This window comes from Myodes glareolus, chromosome 1 (assembly GCF_982192425.1).
Source record: "Myodes glareolus chromosome 1, mMyoGla1.1, whole genome shotgun sequence".
Taxonomy (NCBI): domain Eukaryota; kingdom Metazoa; phylum Chordata; class Mammalia; order Rodentia; family Cricetidae; genus Myodes; species Myodes glareolus.
In genome coordinates this window covers 80222471-80241617 of record NC_142026.1, presented here as the reverse complement: position 1 = coordinate 80241617, position 19147 = coordinate 80222471, and the positions used below count along the sequence as shown (strand labels likewise).

At 36.5% G+C, this 19147-nt stretch overlaps 1 protein-coding gene across 2 annotated transcripts in view; it reads left to right on the top strand.

The window, feature by feature from the left end:
- Ascc3 (activating signal cointegrator 1 complex subunit 3) overlaps positions 1-19147 on the top strand; it is a 317613-nt gene that overhangs the window by 23413 nt on the left and 275053 nt on the right. For both annotated transcript variants that reach the window (XM_048449042.3, XM_048449043.3), the window contains exon 4: positions 7022-7581. In XM_048449042.3, coding sequence (XP_048304999.3) covers positions 7022-7581 — 560 coding nt within the window. The remainder of the gene's footprint in view (positions 1-7021; positions 7582-19147) is intronic.

Below are 19147 nucleotides of genomic sequence, written 5' to 3'. Positions count from 1 at the left end.
TTTTCCATATCCAGCCGGCCCTCGTTTTGTGTTTTCTTCATTGCCTCCATTTCAGTTTTCAATTCTTGAACTGTTTCCATTACCTGTTTGATTGTTTTTTCTTGGTTTCCCAGTGTATCATTCATGGATTTACTCATTTCTTCGAACTTTTTGTTATATTTCTCATCCATTTCTTTACTCATTTCTTCAATCTTTTTGTTGTACTTCTCATCCAGTTCTTTAAGGGAGTTATTCATATCCTGTTTAAGGGACTCTATTGCTTTCATAATGGCATTTTTGTCCACTTCTTCTGAATTAAGAGGTTCAAGACCTTCTGTTGTAGGGTCGTTGGGATCTGGTGTTTTCATGTTGTTTTTCAGATTGTTGGAGGAGGTCTTGCCTTGGCGTCTGCCCATCTCTTCGTTCAAATGCTCTCTATTGGAACTTCTCGTAGCGGGTCAGTTTCCCTTGTTGGGCAGGGACTTCACTGACAGAAGGTCTACCTTTTGGCAGGTAATCTATTGAAATACAGGCACTCCCTCCTGCCGAGTTGCACTCACAGCCCCGGCCCAGCGCACAAGGGAGCTGCTCTGGGGAGATCTTGTGGCCCCAGAGGGAAGGGGGGAAGAGAGGAAGGTGTGCCTGGATAAAGACTGGGACAGGATTCGGGAGAGCTCTGCAGGGAGGAGCCTCCTCTGCCTGGTGACCAGAAAGTCGATGGGGGGGGGAAGTCTGAATTCCTCCTAGCCAAAGCCCTCGGGACAGGAGAAAACTCACCCCTCCTCCAATGGATGACTGCTAGAAGATCACTGTCTCTTGCTGACCAGAAGTGTGGCTGAGCTGAGACAGAACTTACCTGTCCTCAGGCAGGCTCTCAAAGCAAAGGAACTGCCCCTGCCGGCCTGAGCCCACAGCCCAGGCCCAGCGTGCAAGGGAGAGCTCTGGGGAGATCTTGTGGCCCCAGAGGGGAGGGAGAAAGAGAGGAAGGTGTACCTGGATATAGGCTGGGAAAGGATTTGGGAGAGCTCCGCAGGGAGGACCCGCCTCTGTGTGGTGATCAGAAAGTCGAGGGGGGCGGGGAAAGTCTGAATTCCTCCCAGCCAAAGCCCTCGGGATAGGAGAAAACTCACCCCTCCTCCAATGGATGTCTGCTAGAAGATCACTGTCTCTTGCTGGCCAGGAGTGTGGCTGAGCTGAGACAGAGCTTACCTGTCCTCAGGCAGGTTCTCAAAGCAAAGGAAATGCCCCTGCCGGCCTGAGCCCACAGTCCAGGCCCAGTGTGCAAGGGAGCAGCTCTGGGGAGATCTTGTGGCCCCAGAGGGGAGGGGGGAAGAGAGCTGACTAAGGTTTTTTTAAAAAATAGTATCCTTAGCTCCATTATAATAATTCTTCAGAATACTTAATGAAATCACAAATGGAGTTTTGAGTTTACTAAATACCACAAGTAAATTTATTACTTTACCAAACAATGAAGCTCTAACTCATTAGAAAACTCATTTATTTGTTGACTACTTTTAACTTTAATGTTTTTTATGTAAGGGCACAAGTCTTGATAGATATTTTAATTCAATTTTCAAATTAAAAAATTTTCACTTTTTTGAAGACTTTCTTAACTACTAGGAAAGGCTGTTGAAAAAGTGAATTTTAAATTGTTGCAGGATCCACTTATTCATCCCAGCCACCCAGAACCGAAATAATTACACAGAAACTATATTCATTAAATCACTGCTTGGCCCATTAGCTCTAGCTTCTTATTGGCTAACTCTTATATCTTAATTTAACCCATTTCTATTAGTCTGTATATCACCATGTGGAAGTGGCTTACTGGCAAAGATTCAGCATGTCTAACTCTGGCAGCTCCATAGTGTCTTCCTGACTCCGCCTTCTTTCTCCCAGCATTCCCTTTAATTTTTCCTCCTAGCTCTGTTCCCCCACAGCTCTACTATAGGCTCCAAACAGTTCCTTTATTAACCAATGAAAGCAACACATAGACAGAAGGACCTCCTACACCTTTTCCCTATTCTGTTTAAACAAAAAGGAAGGCTTTCACTGTAATATAGCAAAACTACATATAACAAAACAGGTATCAAGCAAGAACTACAGTTACAATATTTATATCTACTTATCTTTTATTATAACTAAGGAAAACTATAACTATAAATTCTTCAGCTCCATCAAAGACTCCAGAAACATATAATATTACATATATGTTACTCCAGAAACATATAATATTACCTAAGTAAACAGGAAGTACATTTTAAGCAACTTCCAAAACTCTAGAATTGACAGAGACATCTCGCTAACTGGATCATTATCCAAAGTTCTTCTGTACCATTGGGGCATCCATCTTCAGCCTATAGGTCATAGTATCCAGCAGACTTTTTCACAAAGCAGGAAATTTCAGAGACAGTTCCACCTGTACTGGCAGTTTGTCTGTCACATTTTTCTGTGTCCTGTAGAATGTCTAGCAGACTGTTTTATGAAACAAGAACCTTGAAGGGCCATCTCATGTTTAGGCAAGTTCAGCAGTTATTTCTCTGTGGATCTTGCATGTACAGTTAAGCAGTTCAGGAATGAGCACTTTCTTGCCCAAATGTCTAAGGAGCCTCTTTGATGCCCATCTTCCTCTTGAAGTAATTGATATTGCCAGGAGCAGATGTGTCTCATTGTTGTGAAAAGTCCTAAGATATTATATTTTAAATGCCATATTCTGAAAATCTCTGAAAGATTTGAAGAATACCTAACTAACAAATATATCTTTGTCTATCTAGAAAACCTAACTAACATGACTACAATCTTAACTATTATACATGATTGTCTATTAACCTTATTAAATTATTTCTTAATTATACATTACATTTTTAAATAAGCTGGACAGACATAATACCTTAATCATGATCAGAAATACATATATATGGAATAACAAATTGACCTTAAATTTGTATCAATAAAGCAAGATCCATACCAATGCAGACCTTTATAGCATATCCCCCTTTAAATGTAAACAAATATTTATAGACAATATTTGGTAGTATGGGCATAGTTCTGTCCATACTGCTTCCTGCTGTTTGGGGCACTGTTAATCAGGTCTATTGGTCTATCCTGAATGCTGGGTTCATCTCAGTTAGCAGTTGGGCAAAGTAATTTTTTGAGGGTGTTCATGGTAACCTTTCAGGGGGTCATCCTCTATCAAACCATATTGGTCTGGAAGCAATCCACGGGTTCTCATCCTGTGTAGAAAGAAGAGAAGAACCTCTTTTCCAAAGCAGCTTATCCTTAGACCTAAATTTGTAAATCATGATACCTTTATAATATACATGCTGGCTTAGCTTACCAGCCCATATAATAAAATGTCTCTCTGTACTTAGCCTATTCACAGTCAAAAAATTCAAAGATAGCACAATAATATACATAATGCAGACTCTGAATTTTTCATTTTTATGTGTCTATTTTTTTATTTCTTAATCTATGACTATCTGTACTCTGTCTCTTTAAAGACTTTACCCATTTCTTTTAAAGTATTAACTTTATTTTATGATTCTCTATTCTCTTTTTCTTCTCTCTCTCAAGCCTACGTACATTTATCCAACACTATGACTCATCTGGATTTGTCTGTTTTGCAATATCTATAATTATTTTCTGACCAGAGGCACTTCTTAAAATGCTAAGCACTTAAGAATCTAAGATGTGACATTACTAGGTCAAATATGGTACTTCCTTCTCACTCAGCATAGTTGTTCAGCACAGTCCAGCATGGCAGAGCTGCTTACTGCCTCTGAGAGACATGCACAGTGCCCTGTCTCTATCCACACAGCCGGTCCTTGCTGCCATTAAGCAAGTTGCAGCATTCTGCTCACTAACCACACTCAAATGCTTCATTTCCCCAAAGACCCAGAGGTTGCACTGGCAGCATAGCCCAGAAAGCCAGCATTTTAAAACAGCCACGGCTTTTTTTTTCCTGCTGCTGAGTCAGGAAAATCTCTCTTAAAGGAGCTGTGGCATGCCACCAATGAACAGCAAGAAGCTGTGTTAAAATCTGTAATTTTGTGACTACAATTTCTTTTCACACTCTCTCAGGTTTTTAGTTGATTAAGCTAGCACACGTTGGTGCGCCAATTAGTTGCAAGAGCCACCTGTTCGTTCCTTTAGGCCGCCCAGAACCGAAATAATCACACAGAAACTATGTTCATTAATATCTCTACTTGGCCCAATAGCTCTATCTTCTTATTGACTAACTCTTACATCTTAATTTAACCCATTTCTATTAATCTGTATATCGCCATGTGACTGTGGCTTACCAGCAAAGATTCAACATGTCTGACCCTGGGGAATCCATAGCGTCTCTCTGACTCTGCCTTTTTCCTCCCAGCATTCTGTTTTAGTTTTCTCTGCCTAGCTCTGTTCTGCTATAGGCCCAAAGCAGTTCCTTTATTAACCAATGAAAGCAACACATAGACAGAAGGCCCTCCTACACCATTAAATGTTTTATACAGTAAGGTTCTCTTAATATTTAGGAAAGCGCCTGCTAGCAAAACTCAGTTCTGCTCTTTATCTGCCAGGTAAAAGCGATCCTGAGAAAGACTTACGCTTTGATTCTTCCTAAGCATTTTGGGATGTGCTTTACAGGTTATTGTGCTTTCACATAGGTCAGTTGTATTAGAAACATGGCATTTGATCTGTAATGATTTTTCTGAGTTTGTAATTTTTTTCCCCTATTGAAAGTTAACTCATGAATTTTCTCCTGCTTATCATACATGTTAATACTACTTTTTATGGTAACTGTGGTGGTTTGAATAAGAATAGCCCCTATAGACTCCTAGATTTGAATACTTGATCACCAGGGAGTGGCACTGTTTGAAAAGATTAGGAGGTGTGTGACCTTGTTGGAGGAAGTCTGTCCCTGGGAGTGAGCTGTGTGGTTTCAATAGTCCATGCCAAGGTAACCCAGTTTCAGTCAGTCAGTTGATCTCTCTGTCTGTCTGTCTCTATCTTCCTTGCTTTCTCTCCCTCTCTCATTCACTCTGCTACTGATTAGAATTAATCAGAATATCTCTCTTAACTAATCAGTCACCATGATCATGGCAATTCTTATAAAAGAAAGCATTTAACTGGGGTCTCTAATAGTTTCAGAGTTTTAGTCCATTACCAACATGGTGGGAAGCATGGCAGCATGGTGATTCTTCACAGCAATATAAAACACAAGACAATAATATGCACTCATTCTACATATTATTCCAAGATTGTTCCTTAACTTTACCAGTAACTTACCTACTGTTGGAAAATTAAGTTAAATCCATGGTTAGTAGTGTGATATGCTTCTTCTATATTTTTAAAGCAGTTTATCTATCATTAAGATTTATTTAATAAATAGAATCAGACACACATCTACTTCTTATGAACTTACAGGGAACCTAGTGTAGTGAAAAAAATGTGAAATAAAGAATTGCTGTGAGTCTTGTTTAATGACTTATTTTCGGTTGTTTCTTATACATTTTCATGCTTGAGTTCTTGTTTTATCATGAGCAAGATTATTTTTAAAGAACAAAGTAAGTTAACTTAATGAAAAAGTTTTAATAAATTGTTTTTATAAAGAAATACTACGTGCTGAAATGTTGGATACAGGTATAAATTGCATTAAAATTTTTAAAGTTTTGTTTTATGTATGTTGGTATCATGTATACCTGTATGTTTGTGTACCATGTGCATGTAGTACTCATGGAGACCAGAAGAGGGTAGTGAAGTTAAGGATGTTGTGAGCTGTTTTGTGGGTCCTGGGAATAAAAAGTAGATCATCTATTGTTGAGCTATCTCTCCAGTCTCATGAATTCCATTTTTTGTTTAGAGTTTTGTGTCAACAATACCAACCTTGTTAAATTACCTGTAGAAATATTAAAAACCCAAACCTTTAAGCTATATAATTTTTTTAAAAAAAAGTCATGTCTTTTTAAATACCAGGTCTTTTTAAATACGCAGGCTGGTCTTGAACTACTGGGCTCAGGTGATCCTCATGCCTCTCCTTTCTTAGTAGTTGACTTTATGGGTTCCATGGTATTTGGCAGGGACCTAGTCCTGAATATTAAGACATTGTTTTTATAGTAGAAAACATGTTCTAGATAGTAGGACTGGAGGACAACAGCCAAACAATAAAAGATGGGGTCAGTTCCTGCTCTTGTAGGAAGACCCAGCTATCTGAACTGTTTAGTATTTTGAGGGATGATTTGAGCTATCCTTTCAGGAAGATGCAAATGCTTATTGTCTTGTCAAATTTACCATTATTGTTCAGATAGGTCACATTGATGTCAAGGCCTCTTGAAAATTTAAATTCTTTTTTTTTCTATTTTAAGATTATTCTCTGAAATTTTTGAAATTTAATTGTTTTCTCTTTATTTAAGAAAATTGTATATGGGAAGTTGACACTTTAAAAATAGGGTCTGATCATTTACCTCTGTGAAGTTTTTCGTCTGCTTTAACATAGCAAACTTCTTTCATATTGTATGGTATGGTAAATTAGATTTGTTTTAAACACACACACACACACACACACATATCCTGGTGCTATGAAATGTTTTGAATGAGTGCTGTATAGGCTTATTTGCAATTATTTCTTGTCATTTAAGTCTGTTGTACAAATTGGAAAGAAAACTATGAGTATGTGAGGTTTCCTTTGAATTTCATGTTTGTAATTCTGAAGTATTTTAAAATCTTACTATAGTTTATCATCAAATTAATGTTTAATTTTTAAATAAATTTTAATTCATAGCTCATTTTTAAAAAGAGGCAAGTGTTTTTATTAGGTAGCTTCAGTATTTAATATAGACTAATGAATGGTTGGTTGAACTAAAATGCTCTTTGTTGATCAAAGATTGTTCTTTGGGAATTTGGGAATGGACTTTTTTATTCCTAAATTGATTTCAATCAAAAAAGTGGAAGGTTCTTTTCTTTTTCTTTTTCTTTTCTTTTTCTTTTCTTTTTTTAGAAAGTACCAAGTTGAGTGATGATTCAGTTGAGCTAATACTTTTTTCTTGTTTTTGTTTTTGAATAGTTGGAGCAGATATTGGGAGAGAAGAAATTGAAAGTGGAGCTGCATTTCTCTTTATGACATTTCACTTGACGGACTCTGTTGGTCACATGGAGACAAAAGCCATCAGACAGATGTTTGGTCCCTTTCCATTGTCATCTGCTACTACAGCTTGTAATGCCACTAATCGAATTATTTCTCATTTTAGTCAAGATGATGTGACTGCTCTTGTCCAGATGGCAGAAAACCAGTGTAGTGATAAAGTGTTTTTTGGTAAAAACTTAGCATTTTCCTTTGATATGCATGATCTGGACCACTTTGATGAATTGCCAATAAATGGTGAAGCCCAGAAAACTATAAGCTTAGACTACAAGAAGTTCTTGAATGAACATTTTCAGGAGCACTACACCCCAGAACTCAAACCCGTAGAAAAGACAAATGGTACCTTTTTGTGGTGTGAAGTTGAGAAGTACTTAAATGCAACCTCAAAGGAAATGACTGAAGCGCCAAGAATTGAAGATCTCTGCTGTACCTTGTATGACATGCTTGCTTCTGTTAAAAGTGGTGATGAACTTCAGGATGAGGTACAGTTGAAATTTTGAAGTTGTATATAAACATGAACTATTTTAACAAAAAGCTCTTTAAAAATTAATTTATTGTTATAGAATTGTTCTTCAACCTAGAACCTTGAACATGCTGAGTATATGCTTTAGCACCAAGATACATACTCTTGTCAAAAATATCCTTTTAACCATAGCCAGCATGAAAGTACTCCCTTTAACATTCTGATCTGTTACTGTAATGAGCTTTCTAGCTAAGTGCTTTTACATAGGAGGCACATATACTTTCCCAGTGGGCTCTTACAGGACTGAGGGTAATGAGTAGTAAAAGTGGGATGCTCCTATTTAAAAGAATTATTTAACTGCAGTCGAGAAATATGTAGGTTTAAATGAGAAATTGTGTGGTTGTTTTTACAGGGTTTTATATTTCTAAGCATATTTCTAAATTTCTAAACCTCAAATATTGGAAATTTTATTTGTATGTTAATTGCCGTTGATTAAGAAAATTTTTGACCAGTTTGTTTGAAACAATAACTATTGAAAATCAAATTAATCTGAAATACTAGGCTGACTAGATTTTTTTCCCTAAAATAATCACATTATTTCTTTCTTACTCCGTTTGTATATTAATTGTATGTGTATTATTTCATTGGCTTACCATTTGGTGACTTTCAGCATTCTTTGGTTGCCTGTAGTTTTTTGTCTAGAATTGAGGCCCATGAGATTTCCATTTTACAAGTTAGCAAGAATGTCATCCTTGTTCAGGTCTCCTTTTGGCATCTATGCTGATGATACTTCATAGGTATATCATCTCAGATATTCTAGGAGACATGGTCTCATAGCAACTTCCTGTTCCTCTGGATTTTACAGTCTTCCTGCCCCTCGTTCACTATGATCCCTGAGCCTTAGGTGCAGGAATTGTGTCGTGGATGTGCCAGTTCGGACTGAGAACGCATGGTGACTTGTACTCTGCATTTTAGTCCCTTGTGGTTTCCTTTCATGATCTCCCACTGTTGCAGAGGGAAGTTTCTTTGAGGAAGGGTAGTATATGACCATAAGGGTACATATTTAGAGTGTAGTTAGGAATTATGTTGGTTTAGTAAAATAGCTATTATAGTTTCTCCATCAAGATACATGACTTCACTAACCCTCGGTGATTGGCTAGATTACCATACCAGGAGTGATTTCCCAACTGTTGAGTGTCTCTTGAGTCTTAATTAGAGAGCTATCGGTTAATACCAAGGTATGTGTACCTCTCTTTCACCCCTAAGGTTCTTGTTTCATAATGTTTGTTGTTGTATGTTGGGGACTAACTTCAAAAAGTATACCACTTTTCAGGGTATGGTAAGATTAGAAAAATAAGTAAAGAACACGAAGACACAATGCAAATAATAAAACAGAAAACAGTATAGTACCAGGAGGGAGTCCTAGTGAATACTGAAATTTGCCTGTGTTTAATTTTTCATAGACGTTTATACCCCAATACTACAGGGGGAAGAAGATAAAAGATTCCTTTAACATGATACAAAGGACAACTAGAACAGTTACTTGCTTTAATACTGGAGACATCAAGTCATTAATTCATGAGAAAAGCATTCTGTTCTTTAGGCAGTGAACCCACCCGAGGCCAAGTATCCTGAAGGCAACCATTCCCTAGGTCAAACCTCTTGTTTCCAAAAAAGGAGCAGAAAGTATGCTTATTTTTTTCTATTTTATTTTTTTATTTTATTTTTTTATTTATTAAAAACTTCCACTTCCTCCCCACCTCCCTTTTTCTTCCCCCCTCTTCCTCCCCCTCCCTCTCCAGTCCCAAGAGCAGTCAGGATTCCCTGCCCCGTGGGAAGTCCAAGGTCCTCCCCCCTTCATCCAGGTCCATGAAGGCGAGCCTCCAAACAAATCAGGCTCCCACAAAGCCAGTCCATGCAGCAGAATCAAAACCCAGTGCCATCGTCCCTGGCTTCTCAGTCAGCCCTCATTGACAGCCACACCCAGAGAGTCCGCTTCGATCACATGCTCCGTCACTCCCAGTCTAGCTGCCCTCAGTGAGCTCCCACTTGATCAGTCCCACCTTCTAAGTGGGTGGACGCACCCCTCGTGGTTCAGACCTCCCTGCTCATGCTCTCCCTTCTTCTGCTCTTAATAACAGAAACACCAAGTAACCATACCCTAGGTCAGGGTATGTAGCCATATTTGTTGTCAACAACTTTTAACAAGCTAAAACTCTGACCTTCAGAGAAGATGGAAATAGTTTCACATTTTTGGGTCTCTACAATTGTAGCTGGGTAGGGCTAACTAGACCCCCCCCACACACACCGTGTGTGTGTGTGTTTACCTGTGTGTGCATGTGTGGAGGGCAGAGATTGATATCAGATTGATGTTGTCTTGCAGTCTCCATCTTATGTTTTGAGACACTCACTGAACTGACGCTCATCCATTTAGGTTAGACTGGCAGACCAACAGGACACATGATATACATGTACCCTTGCTCCTGAACTAGCCCTGATGTTAGGAATACCTGCTGCTGTGCTTGACGTTTTACAAATTCAGGTACTTAACCTGCTGAGCCATTTCCCCAGCCAAATTACTTGTCATTTGTTAAGTGTAAAGAGATAAACTTTTATATTTTATTATTCTATCAGAAGACAGAAAACATTATTGTGATTCTATTCTGTGCAGTAATTTGGTTTATTATTCAGTGATGGATTACTCTTAACTGCCACATGGAAAATGTACTATGGGTGTTTTAGTTTTGTCTTCAGTACTGGTATAATTTCATTCACAAATTATAATATCAAAGCATTTTTAGTACTAGACAAATTGAGTGAGTAACCTGTTTGTTTGCTAAAAGATTAGGGGATATGACATACTATTTTAAAAGGGGCAGAGACTTTGAAATCAAGTTTTTATACTTTTCCACTCATTGTTTGTGACACTTGAAGTAATGGAATCTCTAAGTAGTTCAGTTTTCCCACTCTGTATTCCAAGGGATACTAATAGAATAATAAAGGATTGATATAAGCATTATATGTCATCACATATGTGGAAAATACTCATGTAGTAGATGTCAATATTTGGCTTGATATTACTGTTAATACTATTACTGCTAACTAGTACCATTATTAGTACTCATTAATACTATTAATACCACTAATTCTACTATTGATACTACTATTACTACTGTTAATACAATTGCTATTAATACTATTAATAAGAGTTTTTAAATCATATAGACTTACAAATGCAAAGAAACTGTCTTAAATTAAATTAGAGAATTAAGGTTAGCTATTTGGAAGTAAGAGATTTTGTGTTTACTTGTATGATCAATCTTATAGTACCTAGTTACTTTTACTTAGGCTAATTTATATGGGATCTATTGCACATGACATGAAGTTTTTTCAATATTATACAAATTCTATTTTAAAAATTATAATTCATAAAAACATTTTACTAATTTTTGTTTTTTACCTTACTGTAATACCTATAATGAAGCTGAGAAATGTTTAACTCAGTTTTTTTCAGAATTAACCATACATAAAAACTATCTTTTTTTTAAACTTCTGAATATCTAATTTACATTTAACTTCTGAATATCTAGTTTACATTTCTCAGTTTTCTAGCATGCATTTAAAGTATGTAGATGAAGTCATTGTTAAAAGGGGACACTTTCCAGTTTCCTAGAATGTTTCATAATTTGCTTCATATGCATGGCCAAATTGAACTTGTACATTTCAACAGGTGCTTATTCTGTGCTTACTATGTTTCTAGATACACTGTTAGTAGACATAAAAGAATGAATGCAGGCTATCAAGACAACTGAGTGCTTGCTGCCTATCCTGACAATCTGAGTTCAAGTCTTGGGATACACATGTTGGAAGGAAGGAAGGCATTCTTGCCTGTTTGTATTCATAAGCATGCATTTGCATGTACTTATGTGCACACATAATTGTAAATTGAACATTGTTTTCTTTTTAAAGAATGAGAGAGAAATTTTGCTTTGGTTTATAATTGCTAAGAGGAGACATGTTGACAGAAACTGTAGTGTTTTTTACTATCTACAAATGTGGGACCCAAACCAATTATATAGATTATATAATGAGTTGGTGGAGTGGGAAAATTATTTAGAGAGGAGACTAAGCTTGAACTTAGTCTTAAAATATGATGAATTTTAACTATTTCATGTGGAACAGAACATTAGGTACCATATTTAAGGCTTTAGAAAGATTAGTATGTTTAGAGACCTACAGGATGCACAGGGATGTGAGAGAAAAAGGGATGTGCAGAGAGCCAGGAAAGCCTAGCATACCTTGTTATTGTATTAAAAGCTACTCTGAAGTTGTCTGATTCTGTGATTTTTTTTTAAAAAAATTTAATCTTAATCTTAATGGGCTGCTTTAAATGAAGTGTGTTTGTGTGTGCGCGTATTATTTTCATAGTAAATATTTCACATTGGCAGTGCTTGGCATAGTTGAAAGTGGTCTGACCTTCGATATTTGGCTTTCCTATCTGTAAATAAAATGAATACTCAACAAGGATAGTTTCTTTCTGTAGTAGAAGTTATTCATGTTTGTACTCTGGGTTCATTTCTGTGTAATTATGCTAGAGTAAATTTTTTTATTTTGTTTTGTGTGTATGTGTCTGGATGTGTCAAGGTGTTGTGGTCAGAGGACAATTTGGGGAATCATTTCTTTCTTTCCAGCATTATCCTGGATGTCAAACTAGGTCACCAATTTTTGCAGCAAGCATCTTTATCTGCTGAGCCATCTCACCAGCCTGGTGCAGTAGATGTTTTATATAGTTTCACTTAAGAATATGCTGCATCTCATGTGTCACCTGTCTTTTAGTATATCTTAATTTCATATTATAATGAGCTTTTGTTATGGCATTTTTAGATATGCATGCAATGTACTTTGATCATAATTCATTCTGTGTTGCCCTTTCTTATCCTTTTCCACCCCATGTCTGTGGTAATCCTACTTTTACTTTACTTTTATGTCCCGTTTTCTTCCCTAAGTTCCACAGATATGTTAAATCGTGTGATGCCCAACTTTGTGACTATGACTTATTTTACAGTTTACTTATTCTAAAGCTACAACCACATTCCTACAAATAGCACAGGTGGAAGAAACTGCTGTGTGAATGCCATTTTTTGAAGTTCACACCTAGGCGCCTAGGCTGATTCCATAACTTAGCTTTTCAAAGTACTGTAGTGATAAACATGGCTTGGGTATTTTGGCTGTAACTGTATATACCCAGAGTTAGGTATAATTATATGGGAGTTCCATGTTGAACTTTCTGAGAAATTTTCATTGAATTCTGTTCTTGTGGCAGTGTATAGAAGATGCCGCCATACTAGTGAACGTTTCTTTTCTGCCTGGGTTAAAATGGAATCTCAGTTTTCTTTTGGTTTATACTTCTCTGATATGCTAATATATTTTTTATTTAATTCATTGGTCATTTATATTTCTCAATTTGAAAAGTGTGTGTTCAATTTTTTTACCCATTTACTGATTGAATTGTTTTTTGTTCTGTTTTTTTTTATTTCTATTTATCCTGGAATTGATCCCCTATAAGATAAATATCTTGTACTAAAGATTGTATTATTTGTTGTTCTTATGTGTACTTTTTGGTTTGTATTTATATCCTGGAATTGATCCTCTGTCAGATGAATATCTAGTAAAGATTTTTTTTTATTATGTGGACTGTCTCTTTACTCTCAGTTGATGATTTCCTTTGCTGGGTAGGGCTATTTTATTATTTTAGTGTGTCAATGCTTTTTTATTTTTATTTTTTTTAGATTTACTTAGTTTTTCATAATTTTCTACAAATATAACATATACTTTGATCAATTGAATTGTACTTTGATCACATCCTCTCCCCCTATTATTCTCTCGCATCCTCCTCCCTGTCAAACTCCTTCATCTTTCTAACAGACCTTCTACTGTCATGTTCTTTTGTGTATGTGCTCCACTGCATTTAATTAGTGTTGCTTTCATGAACGTCAATGAAAGGTTACAAGGTCAATTTACCAGACTGTACTCCTGTACAGCTCCCCAAAGTGGGGTGGAGCTTTATGAGCCCATTCTTGTCCATGGTTGAATGTTAATGGACCCAGCCTTGTGCAGTTTTTGTGCAGATAACCACTACTGTTATATGTTTGCATTTATAATATCCAGGTCATATCTAGAACACAGTGTTTTGCTGTATTGCTTCCCACCCTCTGACTCCTACAGTCTTTTGTCCCCTTTCATATCATGTTCAGCAGTTACTTGTCATTTTCAGCAGTTACTTGTTCTTACTATCTTGAGCAGGTATGAGTTTTTGCATTGTTGCCTTCTCCAAACTGAGCTTTCTCTGAAGTGTGCTAAGGCAGTGCTAATCTATATATCTATTCTGAAATGTTTAGAATAAAGTTTAACAGCTTAAGATGTCAGCAGCAAGTTATCCCTAGGGTTTATGACCTTTGCAAACATGGGCAATTTGACCAGGCTTACAAGATAAGACATGAATTCCTCTAGTGGAGTTGTCTCAAATTTTAATAGGAAATTAGTAGTAGTTACCTCTGTTGCAGTTACACCATTGTTTTTACCAGTGAATGCATTTAGAGTTTTTTTTCTTTTTTAAACTTATTTAAATTCTTATATTTATTTTACTTTGTGAGTGTTTTCTCTACATGTAATCATGTGTGCCATGTGCATGCTTGGTGTCCATGGAGACCAAAGAGCATATCAGATCCCTTGGAATGGGAGTTACAGGTGGTATAAGCATCCACTTGGATTCTGCTGTGCCTATCCTCTGGCCTCTGCAGAAACGACAAGTTCTCTTTGGTGTGAGATATCTCAAGCAACCTCAAGCTTTTAAAATTATTTTACTGAACTGATGGAGTGTTTATTTTTGGTTTTGGGTATTGGATTCAGATCTTTCCACTATTAACTTTTATCTCTCTCATAAGCCTATAAAGAAGAAAGTTAAAGGAGTAGTCATTTGATAGCAAAGTTTATCTCCTTTTCTTTTTTCTTTTTATTTAGTGGTCCTGGTAATCAAACCTATGACCTTTCACATGGTTAGTCAAGCACTTTACCACTAGGCTTTGTTCCTAGCCCTTGGGTTTCTGAGACAAAATGGCAGTAGTTAGCCTTGCTTGACTCTGAACTTCTCATGGCCATCTTGCGGCCTCCTCTGCAGCACTGGAAGTACATGTCACATCATGCCCAGCCTTTAAATAATCATGTTGTCTACTATTGTAGACATTTATCGTAACAATGTAGATATATTTTCACATGTAACTTAACCATGTAAACAGCTACTTCTCTACTGAACATATTTTTGTTCCTTATTGTGTGCTTTTCTAACTTTGAACACATGTAATAACTGGGAATGAGCCAAGTCTTTTGAAATCCCTTAGCTCATTCCCACTGACACAACTGCTCAAAAGGCTACCCCTCCCAATCCCTCCTAAATAGTTTCACCAACTGGGGAATGTTCAACTGTGAGTCATTGGAAGCCATTCTCATTCAAACCACCACCCTGCCCATCTAATTATTTCTAGTATGTGAGAATAAACTGTGTTCACATTCCAAGTTGTTTTAATTAAACTTGTAAATGACTTTGGCTTTAGATTTGTTAAATTGTTATGTTAGATTAAATACCTTTAAATAGTGGTCATTAATTATTATGAAAATTTAATTTATCGAATTCTTTTCAGGCAGCAACAATTGCATTGCACCTTCCTCCTAGAGATAAACAAATGCTGTACTATTTCAAGATCATTTTTTGTTAGTTGTGACTCTATTTCACAGTGTATGAATATTTACTAATTTTCTGTGCCACAAATCAAATGAGGATTAGTTTATAAATTTTAAGTATTGTCTACTTAGTGTAATTATTCAGTGTTTAATTCTGTATGTCCAAGGTCTTTTGTCAGAGTTACTTAGGTTTTTAGCATTTTTGTTATCACTTCTTTAGGGCTTTTGTTGCTGTGATAAAACACAATATCCAAAAGCAATCTGAGGAGGAAACAGTTTATTTCAATTTATAATTTTGAGGTTTTTGTTCATCACTGTGGAAGATCAGGGCAGAAACCTGGAGGCAGGAATTGAAGCAGAAGCCATGGAGGAGGAGTGCTGCTTACTTTTGTTCTCAGATGGATTTCATATACAACCCAGTACCACATGCCCCAAAATGACATCACTTGCCACGGGCTGGGTTTTCCCACAGCATAATAGATTAATAGGCCAAGATAAGAAGGCATTTTCTCTCACTTGTGGTTCCCTCTTCTCAGATAACTATAGCTTGTGTCAAGTTCTCTCTCTCTCTCTCTCTCTCTCTCTCTCTCTCTCTCACACACACACACACACACACACATACACACACACGCACACAACCAAAACAAAAAAACAAAACCCCCAAAATCAGGACAGTCACATTGTCTTCTAATGCAAATTGAAAATTACTTAATACCTCAAAGAAAGCCATTAATAATTTCGCCTTGTATATTGTGCTTACTATAATGTATAATACATGCTCTTTATTACTTCAATGTGTAGAGCATTCTTGAGATTTATAATGCATGTCTGTATAATTAAAACAGACATGGATGAATTTTCCTTGATTTATGAGAACCAGAATTCCTCTTCTCTTTTTTCTCTTGAGATGTTATTTATTCTGTCGAAACTTGTTTTCATATCTTTATACATTGCTTAGCATACTAGCCTGAGTAGAGAATTTATAATTTATCTACTTTTAAATCCTACATTGTAACCTTATAAATTTGTGAAGTTTTTTCCGTCTTCAGAAGGGGTTCAGTAAGAAAGAAACATACCTGTTACAAGAACATTTAATGCTGGTGTGCCTGTACGGTTGTATCAAAGGTCAGAATTCCATGTCAGTTCAGATTATCCTGTACTTTCTGCCTTATTCAGACATCCTATTTCGTTGTTAAATTAGGTTTGACAACTATATTTTTCCACATCCTAGCTATTTGATCCCAGCTTTGAAGCCTTTTTTTACAAAATGATTCATAGCTATGTCTCTATCTCTCTCAGTAGCTTTTAGTCATTTTGCTCCTAATCTCTACTTTTCCCCTCACTTTTTATTAGTGTCTGTTTTTAGGAGACCAGCTTTTGGTAGTATTGCTTTTTAGTTTTACTTTTTGATATATGACTTAGCTTTTATTAGCTTTTCTTAATAAAGCATGCATTTCTTTTAAATAATTAGGCCTCTGAGAATTTTCTATTCTTTAGTTACAAAAGAGTTGAAATAAGCTCGAAGGTCTTATTATACCCAGTTTTCAATTATATTTGTTTTCCAATGGAAATTGTAGCCTTAGGTCCTGCTAGTTGGGGGTTTCTGTCCTACCCAGTTCCCACAGTCGTTAGGTCCCAAAGAACATCACACAGAGGTCTCCTTAAGTTACAAACTGATTGACCTATTATCTCAAGCTTCTTACTAGCTCTTATAACTTATATAGCCCATTATTCTTACCGATGTTAGCCACATGGCTCGGTACCTTTTTCAGCGGGGCAGGTCACATCTTGCTTCTTAGGTGGTTGAGACAAGGCTGTGGAAAGAGCTTCCTTCTAACCATAATATTCCTGTTCTCATTGCCCCACCTCTACTTCCTGTCTGGTTGCCCACCTATTCATCCTGCCTGACTACTGCCCAATCAGCCTTTATTTAAAACAGAATTGACAGAATACAGAATTGTCCCACACCATGAAATAATGTTTTTTACTTACATAGTTTAGCTGTTGATGTCTAGGTTGGTGATGGAGTGCTACAATCACTACTCCTTAGGCTAAGCATAAGTTTATAAATTTAATGCTAGCCTGGGCTACTGATTTAAATAGATGAAAATGTCTCAAATTCAACTGAATAAATGATTAAATAGATTGGGCAAGGACTAAGTCTCCTGGTGTAGACAAGGCCTCCGGATTCAATTGAAAAGAAAGATGAACTGTTGGAAAATCAAGTACAACTAGATCATATAGTCATGTTCATTTAATGATATCATATAAAAAGCTGATAAAATAACTCAAATTTGATCATAGTTCCTCTCTTTTTGTTAATTATTATTCTTTTCTACAAAGATTTAAGCATCCTTAGCATAAAGACATTTCACTGCATGGATTATGTTTAGTCATAGTGAATAATCTTGCTGCTTTACAAAATTTGCCATTCAAAGAAAAATCACCTTTATTCCATATTGGCTTTCTATTAGACTTTATTTTATGCTAGTTTTAGGTTTTCTGAAAAAGCAGAAATATATAGTTTCTGAATATGTCTTGCTCCACATTTTTTCTTATTATTAATGTCTTGCATTAGTTTGGCATATTTATTACAATTGATGAGTCATTATATCTATATGTTATTGGTATAAGCAAAAGGCACGGTGAAACCACCTATCTGGACTTCTCTGTGGGTGGAAGACAGTTTATTTGGGAATGCAAATTGCCAGGGGACCAGGAAAAACTTTGTAAGTTTTGTGGGTAAAAGTAGTGTAGGAAGAGGTATGGGGCAGAACAGCCTGCGAGTTAGCATGGGGTCTGCTTGAGTTGATCCAAAACTAGATGCTCATTGCCTGATGTATTTGACCATTGCAGGTAGATAAGGGGAATACTGACTCTTTCTTACAAACACAAACTTACTTCAGATTTCTAGGGAATTCTGAATTTAGGATTCTATTTACTCTTTAATAATCCTTCTGTTTCCCTATGATAGTGACCTAGTTATAACATTTTCAGCAGCACTGCCATTTTGGGGCCCACTTTGGCCTAACAGTGTCAGCTAAAGTTCATAGTTTATTATGATTCATTTTTGGTATTTCAGAGTCTCTGGGTTTTGACTGATGTATAGTGTGTGCATCCATCAGTAGTTTGATTTTCCTGGAAGACTTTGGCCTCTATCTTTTGTCTCCTACTGTTTTTACATTTTTTAAGCCTTATTGTGTGTGTGTGTGTGTGTGTGTGTGTGTGTGTGTGTGTGTGTGTACCCGTGTATTTAGCATGCACGTTGTGGAAGAGGTCGGAGGACAACATTAACATTAACATTAACTTTTGGGGTCATTTTCCACCATGTGAGTTCCAGAGTGAACTGAGGCCCTGGGGCTTTTGCAGCAAGCATTTACTCTCTGAGCCATCTCATAGGTCTCTTCCTTCCCCATTGAGCCCCTGGCAATCTTGATAGTTTTGCTTTTTCTATATTTTTCTTGAAAACCATTTTCTCTGCTTTTTTTCCAGAATGTCCTATAGGTGGAATCATAAAATACATATCCTTTATAGACTGCTTGTTTTACTTAGCAGTGTGTGTTTAAGATTTTTCTATGTCCTCTTGGGGTATGATAGTGTGTTTCTTTTTAATGCTGAACAGAACTACACTGTTTATTCATTTTCTTATTGTACTTTTTGGTTATTTACAGGCTTTGACAATTAAAACTGAAAATATTTTTGTTTCATTTTTCTGTTATTTAATCTTTCTATTTTGACATTTGCCCAACATTCACTTTGTATCTATTGTTTTCCTTCCTTTCAAACTCTTTACAAAGAAGTACTTTAACTTTGCTTGATTTGAAATGTACTTCTCATTAACTGCTCAA